Consider the following 27506-nt stretch of genomic DNA (forward strand, 5'->3'; position numbering starts at 1 on the left):
CAAACAAAATCGAGATCAAACTAAGGAATGTCAGGGGACAACTTGTGTTATTTATTGTGTTATTTTTTTTATTATAATCATTATTATAGTATGAAGTGATGGGCGATGATGTAACTCCATGATGTAAATAGTTAAAATTTTGGTGTCCCGAATAAGATCACTATTCTTCGTATGAATTAATGCGCAACTACTAAATCAAAATCTAAGGGTGTGAAACGACGAAAGACGTCTTTCAGTGAAGCCATTTGATCCGGATCCCCAAAAATATCCGTAATTCCCATCGCACCAAAACCAGAGCACTTGAACCATACGGCGCAGCTGGATTTTGCAGCTACGGTGTCCCATCAAGGACAAACTATGCATTAAAGTCAACAGCTTTAAAATAATCAATTTCCTACACACGTACATGAGGAGTGGAGAATGCAAAAATGGATAAAAAGAAAAACAGATTAAATGAAAGAAAAGCATTAGTACAGGAGGCTGCCAAATGTGAAAGACTTTTTCACATATTTTCAAACAAACTCTAGAGGCATTTGGGATATATAATAAGTGCACTATTAGTTATAAAGATAACAGTCCACTATGCGGCTAATGGCATTTATATTCCTATCTGCATATTATTCTAAGCAGAGGTGGGAAGTAACTTATTACTTGACTAAATTGATTGAGCAAGTTTCTGGACAAGCTTTGATGTTCTGGTCTTACAACGGCCTATATATTGTCAATAGTTTATAAATATATATACATTGTATATAATTTATTATTATTATTATTATTATTATTTGAAAGTTTTCAAATCCCACTCCATTAAAATCGATGCTCTGCACCACTTAAATTTTCTAAAAAAAAAAATAAAAAAAGTTTCATTGACAATATCTCTTTATTTACTTACAATCATAGCAGAGTACATACGTCATCAAACGGACGTCCAACGTTCGCACGCACCGTTCAGCGGACGTTAAATTCATTTCGTTTTTTTCATTTTATTTTCATCGTTTCGTTTCGTTTCATTTTCGACCCTCGGCGAACGTTCGTGGCCACAATCAGGTGACTGAACGTTCAGTGCGAGCTGCTTAGGCAATGTTCAGGTTTATCAAGTCTGTTTGTGCTGACAGGTGTGGGAGGAGTTACCTGCCTCATCAAGGAGAGGACACACCCACTCTGCGGTTGGTGTGATTGGCTCCATCTGGAGACAGGGTTCAGCAAACCCTTTGGTCAAATATGGCACTGACACCCAAAACACACTCAGTTCCTTTGAGCGATGGAAACAGCATCCCTTTGATTGGACTGGGTACCTATTCCAATCCTCAAACCGTAAGATTGTCATGTCTTCGCACGGTGTGGCACCATGACGTTTTCTTGAAGACATTGTAGTCAAGGAGGATCCGTTTGTTGACAGACTCCCAATGGAACCGCCTTGGCAGCTGTCAGATGGGCCATCGAGGTTGGGTACAGGCACATTGATGGAGCCTTGATCTATTGCAACGAAGACGAAGTGGGTCAAGCAATCCGAGAGAAAATTGCAGATGGGACTATAAAGAGAGAGGACATCTTCTACTGTGGAAAGGTTTGCCTGTTTGGGAATTGACCGTTGAACATTTTCCACCCTCGGGACAATGTTCAAGGTCACAGAAGACTATCTGCTGAACAACTAACACCCTTTTTTTGTTGTTGTTGTTCTTTTGGGGTCACAATTATTTTTCACAGTTGTGGAACACATTCCATCCCCCTGAGTTGGTGCGTCCTGCTTTGGAGAAAACCCTGCAGGCATTACAGCTGGACTATGTGGACTTGTACATTATAGAAATGCCCACTGCTTTCAGGGTTCGGCACAGGTTTTGTGACATGCATAGGGTCAAAAATCTTATTTGTGAGATGTCGTTTGCCAAATTGAAAGGTCCTGTTCCATTTTTGAAGCCAGGAGATTCGTTCTACCCACAAGATGAGAACGGGAGGTGTGCTTATCACAAGACAGACCTCTGCGCCACGTGGGCGGTGAGAAATCCTTGTCATTTAAAACGTTTCATTCATACTTCTGGTCCAAATTTGAGACTGCAAAGGACAGTCTACAACAGTTTACAGCAGTTGCAAGATAAGAGAGCCGAGGTCAAAGAAGACATCAAACTTTGTCATCGGGATTCATGATCTTTGTTTTTATAAAAATATTTATTGTACGTCTTGAACAGGCTATGGAAGCTTGTAAGGACGCTGGGCTGGCAAAGTCAATCGGCGTATCCAACTTCAACAAGCGCCAGCTGGAGCTGATCCTGAACAAACCTGGGCTGAAACATAAACCAGTCGCAAACCAGGTACTCTCATCATAGCACTGACAACATAGTTTGACATTTTTGAAGATGGGAAGAATGAAATGGCAACTTGTCTGTTACCAGATTGAAAAAAAAAATCTTGTAAAAGAGTAAATAGTTAATAAACTTGTAATAAATGAAAAGCAATTCTTATGTTTTAAAACTTGTAAGGTGATATTGTCACGACAGCTGCAAAGTTCAAATAAAGGCATAAACATTGAGTTATTAAATGTCATAGTCTTATGTCATATATAATGAATAAATAGTTAATAAATAAGGAATAAACCACAAGCTACAAGTCGGCAGTAATCTGTAATGAGATGCTACATCAGGTGCAGTTACATCATTTGACTTCTGTCTGCTTTAGACTAAAATTAATTACCAAAACTTCTTAGAATTTGCAAAAATTAAATAACAGAACACAGTCTTAATTAACAGAAACAAAAAGCATAATAAGTTAATAAGTAGTTCATGAACTACAAGAAACCAGTAATAAGCAAATAGTTGATAAACATGAATCAACAAGTAGCTGCAGGCTTTTGTTCTGTGCACTTTACACTACAGTCAGAGGCGGTCCTAGCCTGTTTGGCACCCCACGTTTCAAGCCCCCCCCAACTCCCATAAAGTTGTGGACCGGGATTAATGCAGCTTTGTTTGCATTCAGATCCTCCAGTTGTGAGAACAAGGAGTGGATGGGAGGTTGAAGACCTGGCGCCAATGCAGCCACGATACGGCCATTGTCACCCAGAAACCACCACACGCTGCCTGCGTCATCCAAATAAAATAAAATGCTCTTCTGGAGATAAAATGGCAATTGACGTCATGAATAGCAGCAAGATTGATCACGTGACTGTCAAAGGATTCGGGTCAGCAGGCAAGAGGGCGGTTGAGGTCAACAGGACCAATGAGCTCAATCTCAATGTTTTTAAATATATTTGACACACAACCTCTGCACCTCCCACCTATACTTCTGTCAATTCCACTGCTGCTGTTCACCCGCTCCCCCCTCTCCCTCCTGGGTCCTTCCCTTCATCCCCATGTGAGTCTCACTTTCATCCCTCCCTCCACTCTTCAGCCAGCCATCTCTACGGTAAACATAACCCTTGAAGATGTTAGAAGACAGCAGGTAAGACTCCACTCTGGCACGCTTGTGCCATCCAGCTCTGTGGAGTCCTCCAGCATCTAGAGGGTCCCTGTGACGTAGAAAGCACCCTGCATTGTTCCGCAGCCGAAGACAAGAGCGACCTTGTGACTCCAAGGATTACAAACAGCGCTGACCCTGGAGAGACTCGTCCTGACAGTTTGCCTACCAGCCCAAGCTTGGAACTTAGGAAGCCATCATCTTCCTGTTCAACCGCGTACACATGAGATTGATGTTGTTTTGGCTTTTCCAGTGCATTCAATACCCTCCGTCCGGCTCTAATGGGTGAGAAGCTGACAGTGATGACAGTGATGATCCTCTCCTTGTGTCCTGGATTGTGGACTGTCTGACCAGCAGACCACAGTTTGTGCGGTTGGGACACTGTGTGTCAGACAGTGTTGTGAGAAACACTCTGACTCCACAAGGGACGGTCCTCTCTCCCTTCATCTTCACCCTCTAGTCTATACAACCAATGTCAGCTATTGCACTGAGTCTGCCTGTCGTCCCCCTGTCCAATGCATAAATAAGTGATAAAATCAGTCATCACCCATTGAACTGTTACAAAAGAACAAGCACATATTCAGTGTACTACTAATGCTGGCTGTTCTACGAAAACAGAGCTAAAAAGGAAGATACAAAGAATTAAATAATAACCATATTGACAAGTCAGCACCATTTTATTATAAACCCCCTTTTATGTGATACATTGTAAATAACTAGTAATAAATAGTAATTAACCAGTAGACAGCCATTAATTAAGCTTTAAACAGTTTATAATTCATTATTAAGCAGTAATAGTGAATTACTCAGAAGTAGAGGCAGTACATTGCTCTAATAGCTGCACTACAAATACTCGAATGTCAATAAGTGGATGATCTAATACCAGTTACTAAGTGAAGTATTTTCTAATTTCCAAACAAAATGTACTTTTGTTCTTTCTAACACAGGTTGAATGTCACCCGTACTTCACCCAGCCGAAGCTGTTTGAATACTGTCGCGAGAAGAACATCGTGATTGTTGGTTACAGCCCACTTGGCACAAACAGGGATCCATCGTGGTGAGAACTTTATTATTTATAATAGTGAACAATGCATTGTTCTTTTTACAAAATAAATAAATAAATAAGCTCACCCCATAGCTATATTTAAATGATCAGCCATATTATGTATTGGCATTAATCACGTGTCTATCCTCCACTTAATACTGTCAGTATCATCTTTTTGTAAAACAGGGTAAACTTAGAATGCCCCCCGATGTTAGAGGACAAGCTTCTGACCTCAATTGCCCAAAAGTACAAAAAGACCACAGCGCAGGTGTGCCTCAGGTTCAACATGCAGAGAGGAGTGGTGGTCGTCCCCAAGAGCTCCAACCTGGATCGCATAAAAGACAACTTCCAAGTATGCTTGCTTCGCGCCTGATCATTGACGAATCCAAACTGGTTATGAACAAGATGCGACGAATTTAAGTTCTGGCTCATTTGTCAAAACTGCAGGTTTTCGACTTCTCTCTGTCAGAAGAGGAGATGAAGGCGATCGAGGGGCTGAACAAGAACATTCGCTTTGTGGTACTCCCCTTGTAAGTATATTATTAATGAAACTTATTTTTTGCCCTATTTGAACACGATGTTCATATTTCTTTTTACTGACTCAACAGTTGGGCTGATCATCCAGAGTACCCCTTTCATGAGGAATACTGACACCCCAAACAATTAATAAAAATATTCAAAGCAGGATTATTGATATCTTATTGATTCAACTTCACTTGGGGATATTTTTTTTCTTGTACAAATAGATCAATAAAAGCCCAAAACAAGGCAGCGTTCACACCGATGACTGGTACATGCAAATACACATTTATGCATGACACACGGGAAGCTTTACACAACTTTATTGTAGATTGTGTATAAATACACATGCACAATTCAAATGTAAACCCAAGTGAACTCAAGTGCAGCCAAACCTGGAAACCCCCATACATCATCATGCAAGAACATCTGAATTATCTTTACAAAACAAACCAAAAAAAAAAAAAAAAAAGTCCCAAAAACAGGAAGAAAAAAAACAACCAAAAAATCCTTTTTTTAAAAAAATATTCCCTCCCTGGACAAGACTTCGCAAACTAGTGTATAACTGAATGCCCCGACTCCTCCGGGTCTTGCCAAGGCTTTAAATATATTGTCTGTTCATTATTAAATGCTTACATATAAATAAATAAACTTTATCAAATGTGCACTCACAGAGTGAACTCTTCTGTACAATATCATATAAGCCTATTGAAGCGATCGTGTCTCACTCAGTCCGGATGGGGTGAGTTGTCCTAAAGAAAAAATCAAAACGCGAGGCGGCCCGTTGAAGCCGGAGCACGAAGATGCTCGTAACGGCGTGGTCTTCTATTCTGAGGCAAAATAGATGTCGTCTGCAACAAAGAACGGCTTCGAAACGAGTCACATGGATGGACGATTATCCTGCCACGATATAAATTTCACTGCATCATGGTCCTGCAAGCCGAAAAGGTGCCTCAGGCCGACTCACCCCACTGTTTTCGGTTGATTCCCCGCAACCCGCCCCCATCCCCACGTTTCCCTGCTTCAAATCAAAGAAGCACACACACACACACACACACACACATACACGCAGGCGGAAATGTTTTCCCAGAAATTCATACAGCCAGCATCAAAGGCGGAGAACCTGTTAACAGAAAGCATAAGAGAGGGCCGGAAAAAAAAACGTGAGGGGAAATTCGTAAACCGAAAGGCATCATTCACATACTTGTGGTCTTTGTTCATTCAGTTCACTGTACATTCTAGCCCTCTCTTGTGGGTTACAAAGTCGAGACTTCGAGGCGTCGCGGACGCGAGACGGCAGCAAGCAAGAATGGAACGGACATTCGTCACGTGGCGTTTTTGACGTGAGAAGTGGGGGGAGAGCGGGTCGTCGTGCGAACAACAAGGCGACTGGTTTCACATTTCAAAGTTAAGGCCGAGGTGATTTCAACGACGGACGATGCATCGGATGTCTGTGACAAAAAAAATATATGGATGAACGCAGGAATCGGACAATTATTCAGCACTGATTTCTTTAGACGTCGGTAGCAAAAGAAAATTTATTTTACCTTTTTGTTTGGTCAAACACATCATGTGAAGTTATTCTTTAGTAGTGTTAGTTGGGTGTTCGAAGTTAAGAGGGAACGACGGATGTGTGTCAAAGAGAAAGATAAGAGGAACAAAATTAGTTAGTTTGACCTTTTTGAGCTTCCATCCATAATGTAAAGGATCATGCTTTGTATGGAAATGTTACACATCCACAATCTATAGGGAATACACAGGGAGCGCTAGCCGTGCTAACTGCTAATATAAAAAGGCTAAAGACGGTTTAAAATGTCAACCGAGCGATCATTTCGTCCCCGTTTTAAATGAGTAAAACCTTGTTTTACAGTGCCTGCTCTCACACACGGTGTGACGTCACCTCTGCTCAATAATTAGCGCTTGCTCATGACAGGATGGAAGGAAAGAAATATTCTGAATCTTAAAGATTTAAAATCAGCCAGAATCATGTCGAAGCAGGCCAAAGCTTTAAAAAAAGAAATATCAGAAATCGGCCGAAAAAATTGTGATCGGTGTGTCTCTGGTTCTTAGTCCCGGCACACCTTGAAGATGAACAGGAGAATACATACAAGGACTAAAGCTTCAGATGGATACATTGACGAGAAGATTGGCAGTGTGGAACTTTCTTTCTAGCACGTATTTACTGCAGAAGAATGCACAGCATTGGCTAACACAGGCTGCTTTAGCTCGCAACACATTCTTGGAGTTAAAATGCAGCCAATCACGATGAGGAATACAACGGCGGGCATCGCTTGTCGACGTAAAGCCTGGGTTATAGACCATGAAGCCGGCTCACTAAAAGCAGCTGCTGCAGTTTGTCTGGCGTCACCAGGAAATGGGAGAGGTTGTGTTTGTGCAAGTTCAAAACAATGTTTCAGCGCATCGTGAAAACTCAATGCAATTCAGTGTTTTAAAATATTTACAAAATTGAAATAATACTAATACGATATCCAAAACAATTCACTGCTCAAATGATAAAAAAAAAAAAAAAAGAAAAAGCGGAGATTCAGAGCGCGGCGCCTGCTGGAGGCGCCGTCGTCGTCGGTCTCACTTTGTTCTGTTCACACAGCAGATGTTTAATGAGTTAACGTGGCGACGCACTCGCTCAAAAACACACACGCACACACACACACACGCGCACACAGTGATTCACCCACAGGAGGGTCCTGATTTCTTAGAGTTGCGTACCGAGGCAGCTCCTCTCCCCGCCCCCCGCCGAACAGTCGTCGTCCTGGCGGCGGCTCAGTCCGCGCCGTCGGGCAGCGGCGGCGGCGGCCGCTGCCACGCCATGCGTCCATATGGCTTTTTGATGGACAGATCCCTTTCTCGCTCTCTTGTTCATGTAGGCATTTACCTCAGTTGGTTTTCATGGTAATGTCTCGATTGGATACCTGTTCCTCTTCTTCTTCTTCCTCCTCTTCCTCTTCTTCCTGGTTGATGTCATTTTTACTGCTCTTGTTCTGGACTGGCTCCTCCTCGTCGCTTTGCGCAGCGGCGCAGGCACCCTGAGAAGACGAGACAGTCCTTCTTTCTACCAGCTCTTCCGCTTCGTTCTCCTCATCATCCTCACCTTCCTCTTCCTCCTCTTCATTCTCCTCCTCCTCGCGGTCGAGAGCAAAGTAGCCCGTGCCTTTAACAGTGTCCTGGCGCTGGTAGAACAACACATAGCCAGCTTTGGACTAGGCAAACACAGAACAGGGGAAAGTTAACAATGATGCTGAAAATGTAAAAAAAAATTTAAAAAAAGGAAAAAGAAAAATAAAGACAAGTAAAATTGTTAGCTTTTTCCTAGAAAATAAGTTCATATATTCTGCCTCTTAGGTCAGCAACATTTTGTGCACAAAAACTCCTGTTTGTTGTTTCACGGTCCGGTTTTATGCCAAAAATAACCAACATTATATTCTACAGTGAAAATGTTCCCCAAAACCAAAGTGACATCTACTGGCAAAAATGAGGTAAGACATGAAACATAAATTGGCTGCTTTTCTGATCGACTGTCTCTCTTTTCCACCTACTTTAGGTGGATAATTGTGTTTTACCGTTCTCTTTTTCATATGATATTTTGATCAGTGTGATGCTCAATGAGACGTCCATAGCTCTCACACTATAATTAAAGCATTTCTCAAGCATTTTAAGGTAAGTTGTCAACCAAAGCTAAAACGATCAACGTTTGGTCTAATTTAACTTCCAAGGAAAAAAAGGTGGACGTTTTTATTAGGTGCGCGAAAATGTCAGGTTTCAACTGTAAATTGTTTCCATTTATAGGCTTTTAGATTGAACTTTATTACAAAACTCTGCAATTTGAACGTCAAGCACTTTCCAAAACTTCAAAACACTAAATACAATTTTTTTTTGTATTTTCCAGGATTTCGAGCACTCGCATGAATGTTGGGCTTTATTATCGGGTTTCCTCTGCGTACGAACAAGGCGGTTTCATAGGGGACATTGTTGCATTTCATTTATGTGAAATAAAGTTCAATTCAGGACACTCACCACTATTTGGTCTTCGCTGGCAGGAGACACACTACTGTCATCGAAGTTGTACCACTTCCCATCTTCTTTGTTCTTAGCATATGCAGTGTCTGGGGAGAAAAGCTCATTTTAATTTAAAACGGAATAATATTACTCGATACTAAAATGTTTGCCTGGTTTGACTTATATTTTTCCAGATTAGACAAGACAACACAGTTAAGAGCAATTTCCAATTTTTTCTGGGATGTGGAAAAACTCTTAGCTTGTTGAAATCTACAATACAAAGACCTCTGGACTGGATAATCCACAGAAAAATGCAGAAGCCTTGAAATGAGGTTTTATTGGTAATGTCTTTATGTCACTAAGTTAAATAATAATAAAAACCCCCAGATCAGGTCAATGAACTGAACAAAGACTCAAATTGTGAGATGCAACAAAAAAATAAGATCATCATATATATAGAAAATGTTTTGTTTTTATTTTTCCAGATGTTTTTTTTCTTGCTTTCAGATAATAAAGTGAGACATCCAACTTTTCATTTGTTTACACCCAGAATTTGGATCTTATTAAATGCACTAAGATTTTCCCCCAATTCACTTTTATTTTTTCCTCACTAGAATTTTGTTTAAGGCGTCAACATATTCCAAACACCTTCAAGTGAACGCTTAAAAACTTTAAACAGTTTTTAAATAAAACAATCCATGTGTAGAGATTAAATCAAACAAATTATTGTGTTCATAAACCAATATTTTCATCATGTTTAATCTGGCAGTAATCAGATTTTTTTGTTAATAGTTCATGTCTAGGAAATGCCTAAATCGGCACAAACATCTTTCCGCACAATCCAAGTGAAAGTCAAAAATGATTATAAGAGAATGTTTAATGTTGCTTTAAAAAGTGTAAAACAAAAACTACTACAGCGTATTTGCAAATAAAGAGAGCTCTTGCTCTTTTTCTAGATCACAAAAACATAAATCATTGACTTTAAGCAGGTTTAAAAGTGAGTTTTGTTCAAAAATAAACTAGAAATCTGTAAACCTGGAAAGGAATTCAAACAGAAAACTGGGTGACTCTCTTACAATGGCCGCCTCCCATCCCGCCGTAGTGGTTGGACACGGCGATGAGGTCATAGCGACAGGGCCCGGCGTTGGGGTTGATCAGGAACTCTGACATGTCCAGATCTCTGAAAATAAAAAAAACCCCAACAAACAAACAGTTTCAACTGGTGACTGACAAGGGAATACATAGCAGGTGTCATTTATTATTACAGTGTATGTCCAAAATAAAAAGAAACAGAGAAACAGTATCATATTAGACAGGTGCAAAACTGAATGTGTGTGTTTGTGTGTGTGTGTACCTGAGTGGGAAATCGACCAGCGAGTCCAGCTTGTCCCTCATGTAGCGACTGTAAGAGAAGCGCTTCAGATGGACCACGAGGACAGGCGGCAGAGACCACAAGTCCAGCTTCTTGGTGGCCTGCTGATGCTGCTTGCAGTTTGGACAGTACCTGTAACATCGGGACACAGGTCACCAAGCGGTTTCTGGACTATTACGGAAACACAGAGGTGCAAAGAATGGGTACATTTAAAGATGAACAATAATTTGCTGCTGGCTTCTTTTTCATTCAGTAATTGCTAATCAGACGACCAGTGGTTAAGTTGATGAACACAATGTGGCAAACAATGTAAGATTGAAGTTGTTTCACAAGTGATCAGTTTTATGGTTTCACTTCTCACCAGGGATCCTCTGCTCCCAGTTTCTCTTTGGTAGTGAAAAGCTCGATGCAGTCCTTCAGCTTGAAGAAGGCTTTCTTCTGAGGCTTGTACTCCATGCTCTCGTGCTTGTCATAGTCCTGCACAGATCCACAATTGCAATCAGAGGCAGTCCGGTTGACACGCAAGATTTAGCACGAGAGAAACATCCGCACTACATTCCCCTTCCACTGGAAGCTGTTAATACATCTAAGAGACGATAGGAAGATGCATCGGGTGTTAAAATCAGCCAGTAATGCCGGAGTCAGCCTGAGCAGCAACACAAACCTTACGCATTCGCTCCACAACCGCTGAACCGATTCTGATTACGTAAGCCACTTTGCGCACTGAGCTTTAAATTGAATTTGCCTGTACTGTAGGTGGCGAGATGTGACGACAAGTCAGCACACGCTGGTTAGAAAAGCCAGTTTGCATGTTTCTTTAAGGCCTTCAAAGCACAAACTGTCTTCACACTGCAAACACACAAAATCCTCCAAAGTTTTTTTTCTACTTTTGATTTCAAATATCTTAGCACACTTCAAACAAATTCCTTTTCGGAGTTTGTTTAAGTCAATGACTCATCAATATTGATAAGGGTTAATTGTGTTAATTATTGAAACGATCATCAACTAGTTTAGTAATCAATTAGTCACTAACAAAAAAAACATACATTTTCAACACCTTTGTCTATAAATATGTTTCAGCCTGAAATCTTCAAGCGTCAGAGTTTTAACTTTACCCAGTTTGGATTTACTAAAGGAAGGCTATGATGTTGCATCTAGGCAATAAAATGTTGTATAAAGAAGGGTTAAGCAGCTAAATAAAAAATATGTCAAAAGTGGCATATTTTTTATCTGATTAATCGTCAGAATAATCAATAGAATAATCGATTACCAAATAAATGTCAGTTCCAGCTCCAATATTGATTTTAAAAAGTACTAGTTCCACTGGCAGATTTTTCTTATTTAATTAAGATATTTTCCCATGTTTTAAATGAAAAGAAATCTCGTAAAAGTAGATTTTTTTTAATAATCGTTGACTTAAAACAAGCGCCTGTATTTTAATGAAACGTTACTTATAAGTTAGTTTTGCCTTATTTCAAGTGTACGACAATATTTCCATGAGAAACTAGACAAAAATACTTTCATGTTTTCATTTGATTGAGCTTTAAAAAAACATGCTTTACCTCGACAACAGCCTCGTCAAAATACTTTTTCTTGATCTCTGGTTCCCAGTCCAAAGACAGGTATGAGCGGTCTGAAAAAAGATCAAGATGTAAAAACCAGATGTCATCAAGAAAGTCTCTCAAACTCTGGGACGTTTCCTACCGCTCAGTCTGAGGTGGCCATCGTCAAAGCGGATCAGCTTGGTGTCCTCCTTGATGAGCGAGAAGTCCGTTTTGCCCATGTTGTTGAACTGGAATGTGAAAAGCCTCTTTCTGTTGAGGCTGGCCGTTTGCTGGCCCTTAGTGGAGAGCTGCGGCGCGACCACGCCGTTCTCCAACTCGTTGTCGCCTCCCACCGAATCTTCCGACTGGCTGTTCTCGTTCTCAGACGGCAGCTCCTGATCCTGGCTCGACTCGTCGTCCTGCTCGTCTGTCTCCATCTCGCCTGGAAAGGGGGACGCCAGTTTGGATCAGTTTGCTTTTTGAACCAACACGAAACTGAAGTTATTATCTTTGGACCTAAATAGGAACAATCTAGAGCAGGGGTCACCAACCTGGTGCCCGCGGGGACCTTTTCAGTCGCCCGCAGAGCCACTTCTAAAAATAGCCATTATCATTAGGGAGCACTACCAAAAAATAATTAAATTAAATCTTTTGACACAAAATATATTTTATTTTCCACAATTTTGCTAATATAACAAATGGTTAGATAATAAAACAATAACTCTTCTTTTTTATTTAAAGGAAAATTTCAAGGTACTCAGTGCTGTACAGCTGCAGGTGTTACTGCAACAATCCATCAGTTTGCTTTGGTTTATTTCAGTCACTTGTGGCAAATTTAGAATCACAGAGAAAAACTCCAAAAGGAATCAAACTTAAAACTCTGTGAGCTAAAAACTTCTGAGTCATCACAAAGCTTCAGGTATTCCAGTTAGAAATAGGTGATTAGATCCAAAATCTTATGGACTAAGACCTGAACCGTCAGAGTTACATACAGATGGTTACAAAGTCGGCCTTCTATGACTTGAATATCAAATCCAGGAAGGTAGAGCACATCACTCCACTTCTTAAATCCTTACACTGGCTGCCTGTAGATCAGGGAATAGACTTTGAAATATTTCTGCTGGTTTATAAATCACTGAACAGCGCAGCAGCTGTTGTGGTATCAACCTTTCCGACCTCTCAGGTTTCTGGTTCTGCTCTGTAGCCCCAGAACCAAACGAGAAGCAGCATTAAAATCTGGAACAAACTCCCAAGAAAACTGCGAAACGGCTGAAACCCCGAGTTCCCTTACATCAATGCTAAAAACCTGCCTTTGATTAAGAAGAACATTGATCAACATATTTAATGTGCACTTGCTTGGTGATTTTAATGAAGGGATTCGATAGAACGTAATATTTATCGCTTGTTTCATAATTGCTGGCTGTATGATGTTTTCACGATGTAAAGCTTTGAACTGCCTTCTTGCTGAAACGAACTACACAGACAAACTCACTTGGCGAGCCCTCCTCTAGCAGTCCGTTAGTGGCGTTTCCGTTGATAGCGTGTTGTGTGGGCGGTTGCGTCTCTTCGCCGTCCTCTTCGTCTTCCTCTACAGGAGATCGTACGAACCGGCTGCAAGCAGAGAAGCAATCATTTGGGTCCCATCCTGATTATCGCGTGCGCTCGTTCATCTGAAAACCTACCAGAGACGAGAGAGGAGCATGTTGTAGAGTTTGTCTTCGCTTAGTGTTCTCGGGACGGCAATAAGGAAGGGCAGTCCGAACAGCGGCGTGCTGGTGTGGTTGTAGCCCGACTGTTTGTATTTTTCCCTCAAGTGCACGGGGATCACTACGTGATCGGCGTCTTCTACTCTGTTCACCGCAACCTCGAAGCTGCAGGGAGGAGAGGAAGTCTTCAAATCGTATACAGTCAATGTTTCGAAGCTGTATTGTAAGTAAAAAAAACAAAAAAATATTGCTTCAGGTTAGTAACATGAACATAGGTACGTTTGTTAACTCGACACTAACGCGTAAATATCGTCCCGCTCCATGATGCTGCTGAGGTTTTCGTTAGTGGCAAAGATCCGGTGGAAACGGTGGTTGTAGATGTCGGTTACAATCATCTGAGAGACAAAAACACAAAAATATCAACATGATCGAGAGCATATGGACATATAAAACTCTTATTTTTGTTTCATTACAATGATTTCTGAAGCCAAAACTTTAACACTCCAACTCGTCTTGAAATTAGCATGTTGTGCGACAATCGCTGTACCGAGTCGATACAAGTGATTCCGGCCACTATTACGTTAATTAAATATTTATATTCGGATAGCAAAATGCAAAGCGGTTGAACAACTGAGGCTATTTTGTCAATTTTGTTTCAAATTTTTTGCAAGAAGTCGCCCAGAAAGTAAAATTTGAGCAAATCTGTTTGCATCTTTTAATGGAAAATGTATTGGTGGGTTGAGCAACAGAGTTGACAAATGGTTTTACTTTTTACTCATCCTTTCTACAAGAAAAAGATTAGATCTGAAACGACCAATCATATTAATCATGACGAATTGATTATTGGGATAACTGTCAACTTATTTAGTAATCCAGAAATCGTTAACTGGAGCAAGCAGACTCAAAAAAAGACAACTTGCTGAAGAAACAACACAGCCAGAGAAGCAACTAAGATTAAACCGTACAAAGAATATATACATTCAATCCATAACTCCTTAAGTAGCCTAGTTTTTGCTTCAAATACTGTAAAAAATATCTCTTATCAAGCACCCTTTGGTATTCAATTATTAAACAGATAATTAAAAAAAAAAAGAATCAACAAGTCGCTCTATTTGTTAATATTAAGTGAAGCAGAAAGGACTGAGTTTTTCACACGTTAGACATATTTTTTAGCTCCAGATGCATCAAGTGTTAAGAAAAGGAATGCTGTTATTCCATATTCATCAAATGTTTATTTTCTTTTGCAGATCAATAAGTAATTCTCTTACTATTTAAAATATTTTAAAGTATTTCTAGTACCATATAAAAAAGACAAAAATATCTGCAGAATGTGCCAATTTTTTTAAAACAAAAACTAATAATTTCGATGGGACTTCTATCAATTAATTGGATTAAAAAGTCCAATTAATCCAATTAATTAATTTGCTACCCAAATCGGCTTGATTAGGAATTATTGATTGATTTATTAATGGAGTCACTTGTAAACCACTAATCAACAATTCATTGAAGGTCGATTAATTGTCTGTATCAAAGATTTGGGAAGATGCAGCGTTTGTGAAATCCGACCTTGTCCGGCCGTCCGTTGGCGTCCTTGAGCTGATTGTTTGTGTAAAGATGACATTTACCATGTTTTAACTGCTCAGAAAACAGCTGACAATGACGGCCATACCTTCTCAGCAGGCACACCAGACAGGCTGGAGAGGGAGGTACAGAGGTCAGAGATGTAGCCCACCTTTGGCACGGTCAGCTTGTACTGAAAAGCAAGCAGCACGGGGTCAGAGCGCTGCACCGCCGCACCGCGTCGTGACGCGGCGTTCGCCGTTTGTGTTCTGCTACCTGCGTAGGTTTAGCAACCGGGTCCAGTCTGACGAGGTACACCTCCAGAGTCCGCTCTTTCTTCATGGGAAGCGGCAGGGTCAAGTAGCAGAATGGGTCAAAGGTCACAGAGACCTTGGCGCACACGGGACAAACCAAAGTTGACTTGAAGAGACCGTGGAAGATGTCCACGATGATGGAGTCGTTCCTCTTGATGTGGTTCTCCCACGCTTCCTCGGCCACCACCTGGAATTTCAAGCCGGAATATGAGAATGTTCCTCTAAAAATCTGAATTAGGAAAACAAGTTACCGATTCGTTTTTAATCTAAAGTCAGTAGAGCTTATCGGTTGACTAATGAGTAATTGGTAAGCAGTGATTTTTGTAAAAACCTGCGTTAATAATAATAATACTTAAAAAAAAAAAAAAAATCACTTCAATTTTAATATTTTCGTCAGCCTACCAAATAAACTGAAAATTGTGCTTTTGTCACGTTATTAAACCTCAACCTATAATATTACAAAACAGAAACCTATTAGGTTGCGGAATAGAAAAATAAAACATAACAGCAGCTTTTTTCCACATTAACAGGGAAATGTTCATGTAGAAGTAGCCCATGGTTGCTCTTGAAGGAATGTTTAAACTTCACTCTATGAAGTTTAACTCACAACAGCATTCAAAATCAGACACGCTAATTGCCATGTTTTCTCCCCCTTCATCATGTTACAATTTTTCTCAGTCATGCCCTCCTTTTATCTGACATTATTCTTGCCTTTGTGGCACATCAGTAATTTTCAAAACTGAACCACACAAAGTGATTTTGCATCCCACATTGGACTCTGTTTGGTATGGCTCTGCCATCTTTAATTCAGAATCAGCCGCTTTGAGTGTGACCAGCAGCGCCCTCTGCTGGATGGTGGCCGAACTATAACGCTAAAACAAGGTCTAAGCAAACTTTGGTAGTTAATCGACTGTGGTTGTCAACCACTAATCAACAATTCATTGAAGGTCGATTAATTGTCTGTATCAAAGATTTGGGAAGATGCAGCGTTTGTGAAATCCGACCTTGTCCGGCCGTCCGTTGGCGTCCTTGAGCTGGATGTAGGGTTTCTTCCGGATGCGGTTCAGGTCCTCGTGAAGGCCGTCCAGGAGGAAGGCCAGGAGCTCGTGGGAGTCCTGCTGCTGGTAGCCTGAGAACTGCGGGGCAAAGCGCCCCACTTGGGTCTGAAAAAGAAACAAAGAGTAACTTCTAGACTAAAATAATTCTGCTTGTTGCTGGTCAGTTTTCACTTGCTAACATGAATGCTGTATGAATACCACAGACACTTCGAGAGCTAGCTATCTCAAGGCAGTTACCTTGAAGGGTCTCGGGGTGACGTAGCTGTATTTGCCCGACCACAGCTGCTTGATGAGCTCAGCGTAGGCTCTGGCGATCTCCCCCTTCATGCCCAGGGGGTTGTCTTCGTTCAGCTCGTCTCGGTACTTGTCTTTGAGGAAGTACTCCGTCAGAGGGGTGATATTGCTTAAACACTGCAGGGAGGAGCAGGAAATAAGAAACTCCGGACAAAGACGTGGCTGTGAGAGGCAACCGATGGCCGATACCTGCACTGCAGAGTTCATGAAGCAGGTGTTTCCCAGGTTGGAGAGCCCACAGAGGCCTGAGCGCTCACTCTGCCGGCTCTGTTCTGAGTAGTCATAGCTGTTGCTGTAGGTTGGGTACGAGGAGGGCAGACTGTAGCTGGAGTTCTTAACACTGCAGAGTTAAAGCATGCAGAAACGTATCACACAAAGTTCAAGAGACATTTAAAAACTGCTGAACGACTCAGCGACTTTCCTGATTATTTTAACCCCTTGGACATTTTTTTCCATGTTAAAAAAAACACAAAATTCTACATACTGCTTCAGGATTTGGCCCTATTAAATACAATCTAATGGTGCAACCAAGAAGGTAGTGGCAGTGCCATGCTGTGGGGATGCTTTTGAGAGGAAGGTGAGTAATCCCAGAAGAAAGCCTTGAAATTGTTTAATCAAAGCAAATTTATGTATCAGAATGGCCTAGTCAAAGCATATATGCTTGAATACCTTTGCAAGAGGCTGGTATTAGCACATTCAGAAACACAAGGAGGTTTTATTGGATATACATGCATGCCACACTTTTCAGATTCTCCTCTCTTTTTTAAATAAAGATAAAGTTTTGCAACGTTTCTCTATGCCAATACATTACATTCATATTTGCTTTTTTTTGCAAAGCACCACAAATACAAATATATTCACTATTTTAATTCACTAAGGAAAAAGAAAGTTTTAGTTTTGGTACTGCAATGTTTGCCATTTTTATGAGAACGTCCTGCCCTACAGGCTACCCTGAAAGCACACAACAACAAATAAACAAAAAAAGTTAAACTTTCAAGCAGAGCCTTTAAACCGCAGTGATCATCAGACCTCTGGGAGGCGGGCAGCGCAACGTGAGACGTCTCCGGCTCCCACTGACCGAACGACGCTGTCGTGATGGTGGTGGACGTCGGGGCTTCGCAGGTTAGAACACGGTGGTCCACCCTCCGGCTGTCCAGCTCCACCGCCTCAGACCTCAGGCACCACCAGCAACACAGGAGCATGACATCTCAGCCCCTCCCCGGCCCGTGCCGACCCACATGTCCGCACGGAAACAAATCGGCTCGAGTCCAAAAGAAAAACAAAGAAAAACGTGCGAGTCGAGGTTTTTATAACCACGGGAAGGTAAAGTCCTGCTCCTTCCTTCTGCTGTCGACTCCAAATGTTGATGTTATTCCTCTGAACTGATCGAGTCTTCTGGTTTCTGCGCGGTTGCCCTTGTCTTGTTGTCCTCTGTACCTCGGTTCTTCCTGGCTCTGTCCTGTCCACCGCTCCTCCCTTCTGCTGCTCTACGGGTCCCCGCAGATATTTATAGCAGCAACAGCAGCAAGGATGCTCAGGACTGCTACCGAAGCACGGGGGTGTACGGGAGAGAGGAAGAGGGAGGAAGGCGGGGAGGGAGCGAGGGGCTGACGGATGAGAAACGAGATGAGCAAGGAGGGAAGCAGCTGATTCACTGCATTCAGCTAAGGCTGCAGTCTCACTCTCTTCTGCTATATTCCTCTCTGAAAAAAAAATCTGATGGTTTTTCAATTCAATTCCCCCGCTCTGTCAGACCCTTTCTTGCAAGTCCTTCTGTTTCTGTCATGTTTGCGTGACGAGTTAAAAAAAAAACAAAACAAAACAAGGCCACTAAACGAATCCCCAAATTGCCCGATCAGTATGCGGGAGCAAACTCTGACGACGAGAAGAATGCGCGCTGAAGGTCGGCGAGACTGCAGAAGGTGCGGTAAAGACACCGAAAGGAGGAGGTTGGGAGGGGTGGAGGTGGCGTGGGGAGGTGGGGGAGAAACTTGCTGCCGGGACTTGAGCAGGACCGCGCGGACAACCGCAAAGTCAGGGAGACGGATATCGCGCAACACGGGAGCGCTTGATATGAAAAATAGAGGCCGCATGCATAATTAAGAGGAAACCACAGCGCTGACTGGAGTGAATCAGGGATAAGAGAGCTGCTGAGAGCGAAGATCCGATTTCTCCAAGTCATCCCGTTTGTGTCTTTAACGGCAAGCAGAAAAGAAAAGAAAAAAACAAAACAAAACGCAGCTTCGAATGCAGACAATGCAGAGCTGGAACAGAACGATTTATGGCCACCCTCTAAGTACGGAGCACAACAAAAACCTTCTCCGTTTTATCACTATTGATCTCTTCTGAGAGTTTTTATGCGTTTCTACCTGCCAAGCATCAGCACAGATACAAACACGCCTTGAAATGTGCAGTACATCTCACATGAGTCAGGTCAAAGGTCAAACAGCTCCTTCAGCCTCTGGTTGCTCATTTGCAACTAATCTTCAAAGCAGTTCAGAAGTTTACATACACTCATGGTGGCCAGAAATACATTTTAATGTTTGAATGTTTGTAATGGAGCACCTGAACTTCTCTTTTTTTCCAACGTGGAACGAAAAATAAAACATGCATCTTAAACGAATCAAAGTGTTTGTGTCGAAATTGTTCTGGTATCACGTTTGAGCGCTGTCACAATAACAAATTTTGCTAGACAAAAAATTCTTCTAGTAATAAATGATAACATATTAACAATGGCATAATAATGCAGTTTGGGCCTCTCAAAGGAAAATAAACTTCAGTTTTGTAAGGAACTCTTCACACCGAAACTAAATTTGCTTGAAATATCCAAAATGAAACGACAATAAAACGGAAATAAAATCCACACGCGATCCAAAACAAACAAAATCAATCAAATTACAGTTCAAAAAAATATTAATCGTCACAATTAAAATGATCAAGCTCATCTTGATTTCTCATGTGATTAAACAATTAGAGTCTTAATGTAACAGGCTTAGATGGAGTTTAGGTTCAGGCTCATGTTACGCCTGCAGTATCCAATTAGAACAGATGTGTGTGTTGTGATCATCGTCTCACTGGAACCTCCAACCGTGTCCAGCAGCTCAACCAAAAAGCTGAACGTCAGAAGTTCCATCAACTTTACTCCAGTACCACCAGGTTTTATGATTCACAGAATTCTGAAATTCCTCATGCAACTCTGCAACGCCACAGTTAGGCATCGTTTTGTAGCGGAGATTTTACAGCAAGGCTGAATAGAGAACCGTAGCAGATTCAACACCCAAACACCCAAAAATCCCACCCACCCAGCTATTCAACCCGCAACTATGCCTTACTTCCTGCTGTTGAAGCTGCTGTTATGATTGTTTGTGAGAGATGAAGGCGAGATCTTTGGCAAAGCAGAGAGATTGGAAGCGCCAGATGACCTTCAAAAGATAAAAGAATAGATCATGAGTTAGAGCAGAAAAAGAAGGTGTGCGCGCCTCAATCAAATTAAACTGGAATGAACTGGAAGCAGAGGGGGTATGTCAGCAACAAAAGGTCAAGCAAAGGGAGACAGGGAAACTTTGGAAGATGGTGCAGCGGCATTAGATGAACAGCTTAGAGCTGAAAGCTTCGTAAAACAGGAGAGAATAGCAAGGATGGTGCCATTTTATATTATGCAACCTTTTTTTCATCCTTCAAACTGGCTGCAAACAGGCCGTTCAATAACACTTAACCTGCAGTTATCTGCACATCGCAGTGCAGGTACCTGCAATCTGTTTTGCTGGAATATTCACTTTAAAAAAACATAAAAAGAAACAGAGGTTTGTGTTCTTTACTCACTTGGACGCCATGGAGCCTCGGGGCCACGTGCCATCCTCGTTCTTCCGCTCTATTACGAGCACCTGTAGGAGACGATCCACAGAGGTAGAAGAAGAGGAAGAAGAAGAAGAAAAGGTTCTCCATCTGTTGGTTTAAAGGTACTAAATGTTTAACTATTTGCTGTTGAGCTGAGGATGTCTATCTGTTGTAAGCAAAGAAAGTCATATGGTGCCATGACAAAAGGACTCCACACAGATTTCTTATTTTTGTGTTGTGTTTTAGCCTACTTCCTGTAAGCGGAAATCAAAATGGCTGGTAGGGGCGGGGACTTAATTGCGTCAATTATCATTTATAGTGAAAAATCAAAAATACGATTTAAGGCGTGATGTAAATCACGTCTTTTATCAGTGTCGCCCTAAGGAAGCCTGTGATTGGGAAGTTTTTTTTTATCCAAAACAAAACTGTGGTGCAAGTTTTTTCATTCTAATTTTTATAATTTCAGAAGAGTACCAGAAAACTTTTGCAACAAAATTTCAAGTCAATATTGCCCACCATTTGTGGCTAATAAAGTTGAACCAACCTTGTGGTTAACTTCAGGAAATTCAAAACGCCACATGAAAACTCACACGGTGTTTGGCTTGGAAAGCATTTTTCTCTTAATCATGTAATCATTTGAAAAACTGCTTTTTTAGTACATTTATGTCTGTATTTAAAAGAAAAAGACAGGTTTTGAGTCAATTCAGCTCTGTTTTTCTGTATCGGATCGGTATTGACCGATACGAAACATCACATATCGGTATCGGAAGTGAAACAAAGTGGATCGGTACATCCCCGGTCTCTAGTACAGTGGAGAAGCTCCTACCTGTCCTTGATAGAGGCCGGCGTCTTGGATGGTGCTGTCAGGCTTGTTGAGCGGCTCGAAGGTGTTGCTCATGTACCTGTTCCACAGCCTGGTCTCCTTCTCATCAGGGATGCTGAACAGTTTTCGCATCTCCTTCTCTATCATGTCTGCAACGTCACAACAGTTTTTGATGTAAAAGGGTCCCAGTTGGGTGCTTATTTGACCATATAATTCTGAAAACTAAAGAAGTACTCAAACTAAGGAGTTATTGAACAATGAAGCACAGCAAGTGAAGTTAACTAGAATGCTGCTTATCGCCATAATTCAAAGCTGTTGTCTAGAACAGTGTTTTTCAACAACTGTGCTGTGGTACACTAGTGTGCCGTGGGTGATCGTCAGGTGTGCTGTGGAAATTTTCCAATTTCACTTAATTGGTTTGAAAACAAATTAATTATCTGCAAATAATGTGCCATTTTTGAGTGTCTGTGTTGTAATAGCGACTAGTGGCGTAGTCATGTAATTTCCTTATCAATGGATTTGTGTTTATTTGATTTCTATTCAAGACACTTTGATAATAATTACTATGTATTTAATATCTGCGGCTATAGAGTATTATTTGTTTACATTTTTGGTCAGTGGTGTGCCTCGTGATTCTTTCTATGAAAACAATGTACCTTGGCTCAAAAAAGGTTGAAAAACACTGGTCTAGAAAGAACTCCAGAATCCAACCACTTTAGAGCAAAACTATACGTTTGTAATGAAAAACTAGTTGCATTTTGTAGTTTAATAAACTATCTAAACATACGAAATATTATTTTTCTTTTTAATAAATAAAAAACACGAGAAACTTCCAGTATGTTCGGGTCATTTTGCACCTGTTTGTCAACTGATGATTCAAAAAGATTTTCAGAAATGTGCACATATAAGCAATAAATATCAAAAAGCAGTTAGTCAGAGTTGGTTTGGTTTAATTGGCTGCCAAAATCTTGATGTTTTAAAAGAGTGAGTTTATCATATGCTTTATCTGCCATCACCTTCAAAGATTGTTTTAATAAAAACGTGCTCACCTCAATGAGCATTGCAAAAATACCCCTCTTTATGGTTGAGCTTTGTAAGAAAGCAAGGTGTATTATGAGACTGTTACAATCCAAATAATCCAGAATTTAGAGATTCATAGAAGTCTTTTTAAATGGACCATAACAGGTTAAGATCAGTTTCAGCAGAAACACAGAGGATTGCCACCGCTGCTTCTTCAACAGCTTAACCCTGAGCAAAGTGATTATTGGAGCCGCTGATCCTCCAGACAGGATAACCACTGGGACTGCTATGAGCGATTCAAACTGAGCATCTCTGAAAATGTGAAAAAAACAAACAAACATCTGACCACCATTTTCAGATAAACGTCAGCCATGGCAACAATGCAGGGGATCACATCTGTGTATACATTTCAATGGCCTAGTCAAAGTCCAAACTAAAATCCAATTAAAATCTGTCAAGAAATGAAGCTCTCCATATAATCTGACTGAGACTTTGAGCTGCTTGGCAAAGAGGAATCAAAGCTCACCTGGTGCAGACAAACCCTCAAAGCTGTTCTGAAACCCATTCAGGACAGAATACAAGTTACAACTACATGACTTCAATTTGTAAATAATAATTTTAAAAAATTCCTTCCACATCAAAATAACTGAAAATATGCACAGAAGTCTGAGAACGTCAAAATGTGCAGTCGCTACACCTCTGCAAGGCGCCGTGCAAACACATTCAAAGGAGCTGAAATTCAGCCTAGATAGTGACCCGGGGGATTCTGATGCGTACCTATTGTGTCAGCTTTACTGAAACGTCTTGTGATCACATTGTCCATGTTGCTGTCTTCACAAAGCTTTAGCTCTGTCAGGTACACCTCCACCTTGCAGTGCTTCACGAACATACCCTGTTCCACCACCTGCAAACAAACAAAACACAAACGCGTGATTATATCCAGAAGACTGGAAACTTTTTCCTCTTTTTTGCAACAAATCTAGCATCTTATTTGTTCCTATATAGGCTGCTGGGGTAAGAACGAGGATTTCACCGCTAAAATTAACACAGATACGTTTTTTTGTTTTTTTTATTTGTCTCTCAAGCAGCTCGTTTTGCACAATGAAGCAAAATCTGCTGCTCTGGTTGAAACCTATCAAGTGCTATGACAGAATCAGAGTCAAAAGCTTAATTTAGCTGCACCTCGCGGAAACAGCTGAGGAGTCCCAGCCTATTTATTTCACCGCTGAGCCCCCTCTCTAACGCACGCATGCATAAACACACGCAGTACTGAGTTCACAAATGTCACTGGGGCCGGCAACTAGCAACAAACCCAGAGACATTTTAGCGGACTGAATCAGGGTACAACTGCTGGACGTCTGGGAGTTTGGGTCGGCCGAACTTCTGGCCCGAACTCCAGAAGTTCGGCCGACTTCTGGAGTCTACCCCCCCATCCCCTCGAAGTGGTTATGACTCTTCTGCACTCCTCTTGAAAGCTTTCTCTCAGAGTGACCTCAGCTGGCATTCCTCCACTTCAAAAAAGAACAACAAGGACGCAGCAGCTTTCCACCGGCATTGGCAGTCAAACCGGTAGAGGACTGCGTAACGGACCGCAGAGCCAAACCTCTGACCATGGCCCTCCAGAGACTTTGTCACCCACTTATGCTGCCTTCTACCCACAACGCAGGAACACAAACCAAACAAAATCAGAGAGAGGGAGAGAGAGAAAAAAAAAACTTAATGATGAACCTCCTGCATGTTGTGTCTTGTAGCCTGCTCCATGTAGCGTTTCTGTCACCCAGAACCGTTGCCTGAAAATAGAAACCCCGCGGCCACCCGATATGAGCCGTGGCATACATGGGAAAAGGGGGAGGGTCAATGGCAGGGGGAGAGAGAATGAAAGAAAAAAATACATGAGAGAGGTGACAGCAGACAGGACCTCATGATGCCACGATTAGCAAGATTTATAGGGAACAACTTGATCCTCTACATTCCCTCCTGAAGCCCTGGACATACTAATTATCACCAACATTACCGAATGCCGATCGTATGACCAAATATGCTGCACATGCTTGTTACGGCCGACTATTTAACAGCAGAAAAGAAAGAAGTGACGTCACCGTAACTCCCACAGCTTCGGAGGTTTGGGTTAAAACCATCATTTACAACCAATCTAGTGTTTACTGATATTTTCCAATTAAAGCTACTGATGATGCTGTTTAACTACACCACAACATAATGCAGTCACTTTTTCTCTGTTCTGCTTTTTTGTTATAAAGGCATAATCAGTATAAAATTGACCCTCCAAAAATGAACCTCCACATGCACATACCTCTGATGACATCACAGAAGACACAAACAGCATTTTCAGAGCTTTCTATATTCGTTTGAGTTTTCAGGATTTTTTTTTAACTTCTAAAATAGGAGTGTACTTATCTATAACGTTTACAAGTACCAGATGACTCACTTTAGTGTCTCTTGTGATGTCATCGACACCAATGTACATAAGTCGAATTAGAGGTTTTGTTCCGTCTCTTCATTGTTTTTTTTGTTTAATATTGCATTAAAAATATATCCGTTACTAAAGAGACGGTGGATAATAAATATTTTAGAATGTTTAAAAACTGAACACGTTAAACTTAAAGCCAAACTTTGGCTCTACAAGTTTCAAATTCCCATTTTGATGAAATCAAAACAAAATGAATGAGGTCAGCATACTTCCAAAAAGTTAAAAAATAAATAAACTGAAGGAGGAAGCACTAAAGACATTTTAACAGCCTGCTAAAACAAATACTGCATTTTGTGCTAGAAAGCACCTTTTTTCCTGAACCACACAAGCCTTCGTAATTTTCAGGCAACTGACAGAAAGTCTACCTTGCGTGCGATTGGCTCCTGGCCTTCCGTCAGCCCGTACCAGCTGACAAGCTTGTTCCAGCCCTCCGTCGGGACCAGGATGTAGTCGAGCTCGTCGATGAGGTGCTCCTTGATTGCCAGCACATCCCCATCTAGCGAGGAACAAACGGGCAGACAGGCAGCACGTTTAGCAGGGGACCCTCAAGTCACAGAAGCAGCGAAACAAAGCAAAGAATAGAGGGCATGCTGGAGAGCTTTCTGTGAACCCACAACTGAAAAGGCTACTCTGGAAACTCAGACAATGTTCTCTGCTTCTCCAGAATGATGACACTGGCTGCAGGTTCTATTTTAATCGTCAAAATATCAAAAGTCGAGAAGCAACAAGAAATCGCCTAAGATAGGAGAATGCGCCGTACCAAAGCGATACCAAGTCATGCTAACGACCACCCTCTTTGGTGAGGAAGGGGTTGCTGAAAGAAGAATATTCCAAGTGAGCCTTTCTCTGGCTTTAAAATGAAGCAACAGGAAGCACAGAGATGAAAGAAGCTATTTAAAAAGAAAATCACTTTTACCACAGCATGCCTGCAATTCAGTCAGACCTTGAGAGGAGGTAAAAATTCCAACAAGTAACAGTAATAGTGAATAGGAAATAGTGCAGTTCCTCTGTTTTGTCGTTCAACCTCATTCTGCCATGGAACATGTCACACAGGGGAAACGTTTCGCAGGCATTTGGGAATCTCCGGTAAGGATCTACACACTCTCTTAAATTTAAAAATAACTTGACGCTAATGCAAAATGTTCACCAAACTGGTTTGATAAGGCAAACTGTTTATTAAGAATATAAATAGATCAGTTGTGCCTGTTTAAGTGTTTGGAGCAATGTTCGGATAATCCAAACAGTGAATTATTTTAATTATTACAAAAAGGCACTTTTTTTAAATTATGAAATTGGATTGGTTAAATATGGAGATGGCAGCTCAGACCTCAAAATCAGGATCGACCAGAAACTATCCTTATGTCGCAGCTTTCAGAGAGCAATCAGAGCGTGTTACCTTTGAGGAGTCCAGAGTTGTCCACCGGCCCTGGGTAGACGTTCTGATCTCCCATCTGGTACTTATCCCAGCTGTCGAATCCCACATATTTCTTCCACTGTTTGAACCAGCGACTATCCACAAGATACCTGGACAGAAAGCAGAATCCACGGTTATAAGGTGGCCGACAGAGAGTCGAAAGTTTCCCATCTTTGCCATACCAAAAGAAAAAAAATAGCCTCCTTGAGAAGCTTAAAAACTGCAGCAGCTGCGGCCATAGTGACTCAGGTCTGAGTTCAGGTTGCTGCAAGCCTGGCCGGCTAACCTCGACACTTTGACAGGTGCTTGTTTTCCGACTCCGCCCTGCTGAAGTGGTCGGAGGATCCCTCTGACTGGAAAACAACTCGGAACGACGGTTGCTAATCAATTAGCTATTAGCTTTCTGCTTAGTCGGAGAAAAGCAGCCGGCTCTAAACTATATTAGAACGTGTTAGCCAAAATAAGACAAACGGGAGTTTCCCCCCTCCCCCCAGCGTTTAATATGACAACCCAAGTTCGTAATTTAATAGTTATGTGTGAGTTTAGTCGTTCTTCATTTAAGTGTACCAGCCAGGCTCCCGTTAGCTCCCTTGGATTCAGCTCACTGTCAACACGGCCCGTTGGCGTTCTCACAGCCTTCGCGGCGTTGTCAGCCCCAGCCGGGCCTGCAGGCGGCCACGCAGCAACACCGAATGCGACGTAACTTAAGTCTTACCAAGTGTCTCCCTTCCGTAGTTGTGTTTTCAGCAGCGCCGCGATCTCTCCTCTCTGGGTATCCAGATCAGCCGCTCCGCCTTCCGCCATCTTTCCTCGGACATGACGCGTCGCATGGTAGGGAAAGCGTGGGGCGTCACTGAGGCACGCTCGGGGAGACGCAGCGGCAGCAGCCAATCCGGGAGCTCGGCGCAGGAAACGAGAACACGGGATATCCAGTGGTGTAATTATTCTAGAACGTTGGTTCAAAACTGCCCTATCATTATGGCAAGCAATTGTAGCATAAAAGTGGAACCCCGATAATACAAGTGGAACCCCGATAATACAATTCATAGCT

General features: G+C 41.7%; 2 protein-coding genes across 8 annotated transcripts; one reads left to right on the top strand and one right to left on the bottom strand.

The window, feature by feature from the left end:
- The first annotated feature begins 924 nt into the window (after nt 1-924).
- LOC129376220 (aldo-keto reductase family 1 member D1-like) lies at nt 925-5238 on the top strand. 2 transcript variants are annotated; one of them, XM_055055765.1, is made up of 10 exons: nt 925-1047; nt 1116-1314; nt 1400-1567; nt 1708-1824; nt 1918-1995; nt 2187-2309; nt 4395-4504; nt 4679-4844; nt 4940-5022; nt 5101-5238. In XM_055055765.1, exons 2-10 carry the CDS (start codon nt 1222-1224, stop codon nt 5141-5143), a joined length of 981 nt encoding a protein of 326 aa, XP_054911740.1. In that variant the 5' UTR covers nt 925-1047; nt 1116-1221; the 3' UTR covers nt 5144-5238. The 2 variants fall into 2 exon arrangements, with proteins under 2 accessions (XP_054911740.1, XP_054911739.1); XM_055055764.1 differs by having other exon boundaries at nt 1708-1995.
- An 80-nt stretch (nt 5239-5318) lies between these two features.
- LOC129376219 (ubiquitin carboxyl-terminal hydrolase 15-like) lies at nt 5319-27279 on the bottom strand. Of its 6 annotated transcripts, none has more exons than XR_008607727.1 (23): nt 27171-27279; nt 26438-26565; nt 25407-25537; nt 23331-23457; nt 21537-21682; nt 20696-20757; nt 20206-20295; nt 17063-17213; nt 16817-16990; nt 16526-16684; nt 15484-15708; nt 15317-15400; nt 13948-14042; nt 13624-13812; nt 13434-13552; nt 12102-12383; nt 11960-12030; nt 10759-10874; nt 10380-10529; nt 10102-10205; nt 9044-9132; nt 6559-8229; nt 5319-6462 (listed from the first exon to the last, which is right to left on the bottom strand). XR_008607727.1 is itself a non-coding variant. In XM_055055761.1 (23 exons), exons 1-23 carry the CDS (start codon nt 27257-27259, stop codon nt 7997-7999), a joined length of 2949 nt encoding a protein of 982 aa, XP_054911736.1. In that variant the 5' UTR covers nt 27260-27279; the 3' UTR covers nt 5319-7996. The 6 variants fall into 6 exon arrangements, 5 of the variants coding, with proteins under 5 accessions (XP_054911736.1, XP_054911734.1, XP_054911735.1 ...); XM_055055761.1 differs by having other exon boundaries at nt 5319-8055; nt 8121-8229; XM_055055759.1 differs by having other exon boundaries at nt 5319-8229.
- Nucleotides 27280-27506: the final 227 nt, after the last annotated feature.

Source organism: Poeciliopsis prolifica, unplaced genomic scaffold (genome assembly GCF_027474105.1).
Source record: "Poeciliopsis prolifica strain line A6 unplaced genomic scaffold, Auburn_PproV2 SCAFFOLD042, whole genome shotgun sequence".
Lineage (NCBI taxonomy): Eukaryota > Metazoa > Chordata > Actinopteri > Cyprinodontiformes > Poeciliidae > Poeciliopsis > Poeciliopsis prolifica.

Bases quoted from the DNA above. Each gene is read 5' to 3' on its own strand.
- LOC129376220 (XM_055055764.1), top strand. From the start codon at position 1,222: ATGGCACTGACACCCAAAACACACTCAGTTCCTTTGAGCGATGGAAAC. The intron at 2,310-4,394 runs GTACTCTCATCA...TTTCTAACACAG, and splicing joins ATAAACCAGTCGCAAACCAG to GTTGAATGTCACCCGTACTT. The intron at 5,023-5,100 runs GTAAGTATATTA...CTGACTCAACAG, and splicing joins CGCTTTGTGGTACTCCCCTT to TTGGGCTGATCATCCAGAGT.
- LOC129376219 (XM_055055759.1), bottom strand. From the start codon at position 27,259: ATGGCGGAAGGCGGAGCGGCTGATCTGGATACCCAGAGAGGAGAGATC. The intron at 17,214-20,205 runs GTAAGGCATAGT...TTAACTCTGCAG, and splicing joins AGCAGCTTCAACAGCAGGAA to TGTTAAGAACTCCAGCTACA. The intron at 12,031-12,101 runs GTAGGAAACGTC...ATCTTTTTTCAG, and splicing joins TGGCCACCTCAGACTGAGCG to ACCGCTCATACCTGTCTTTG.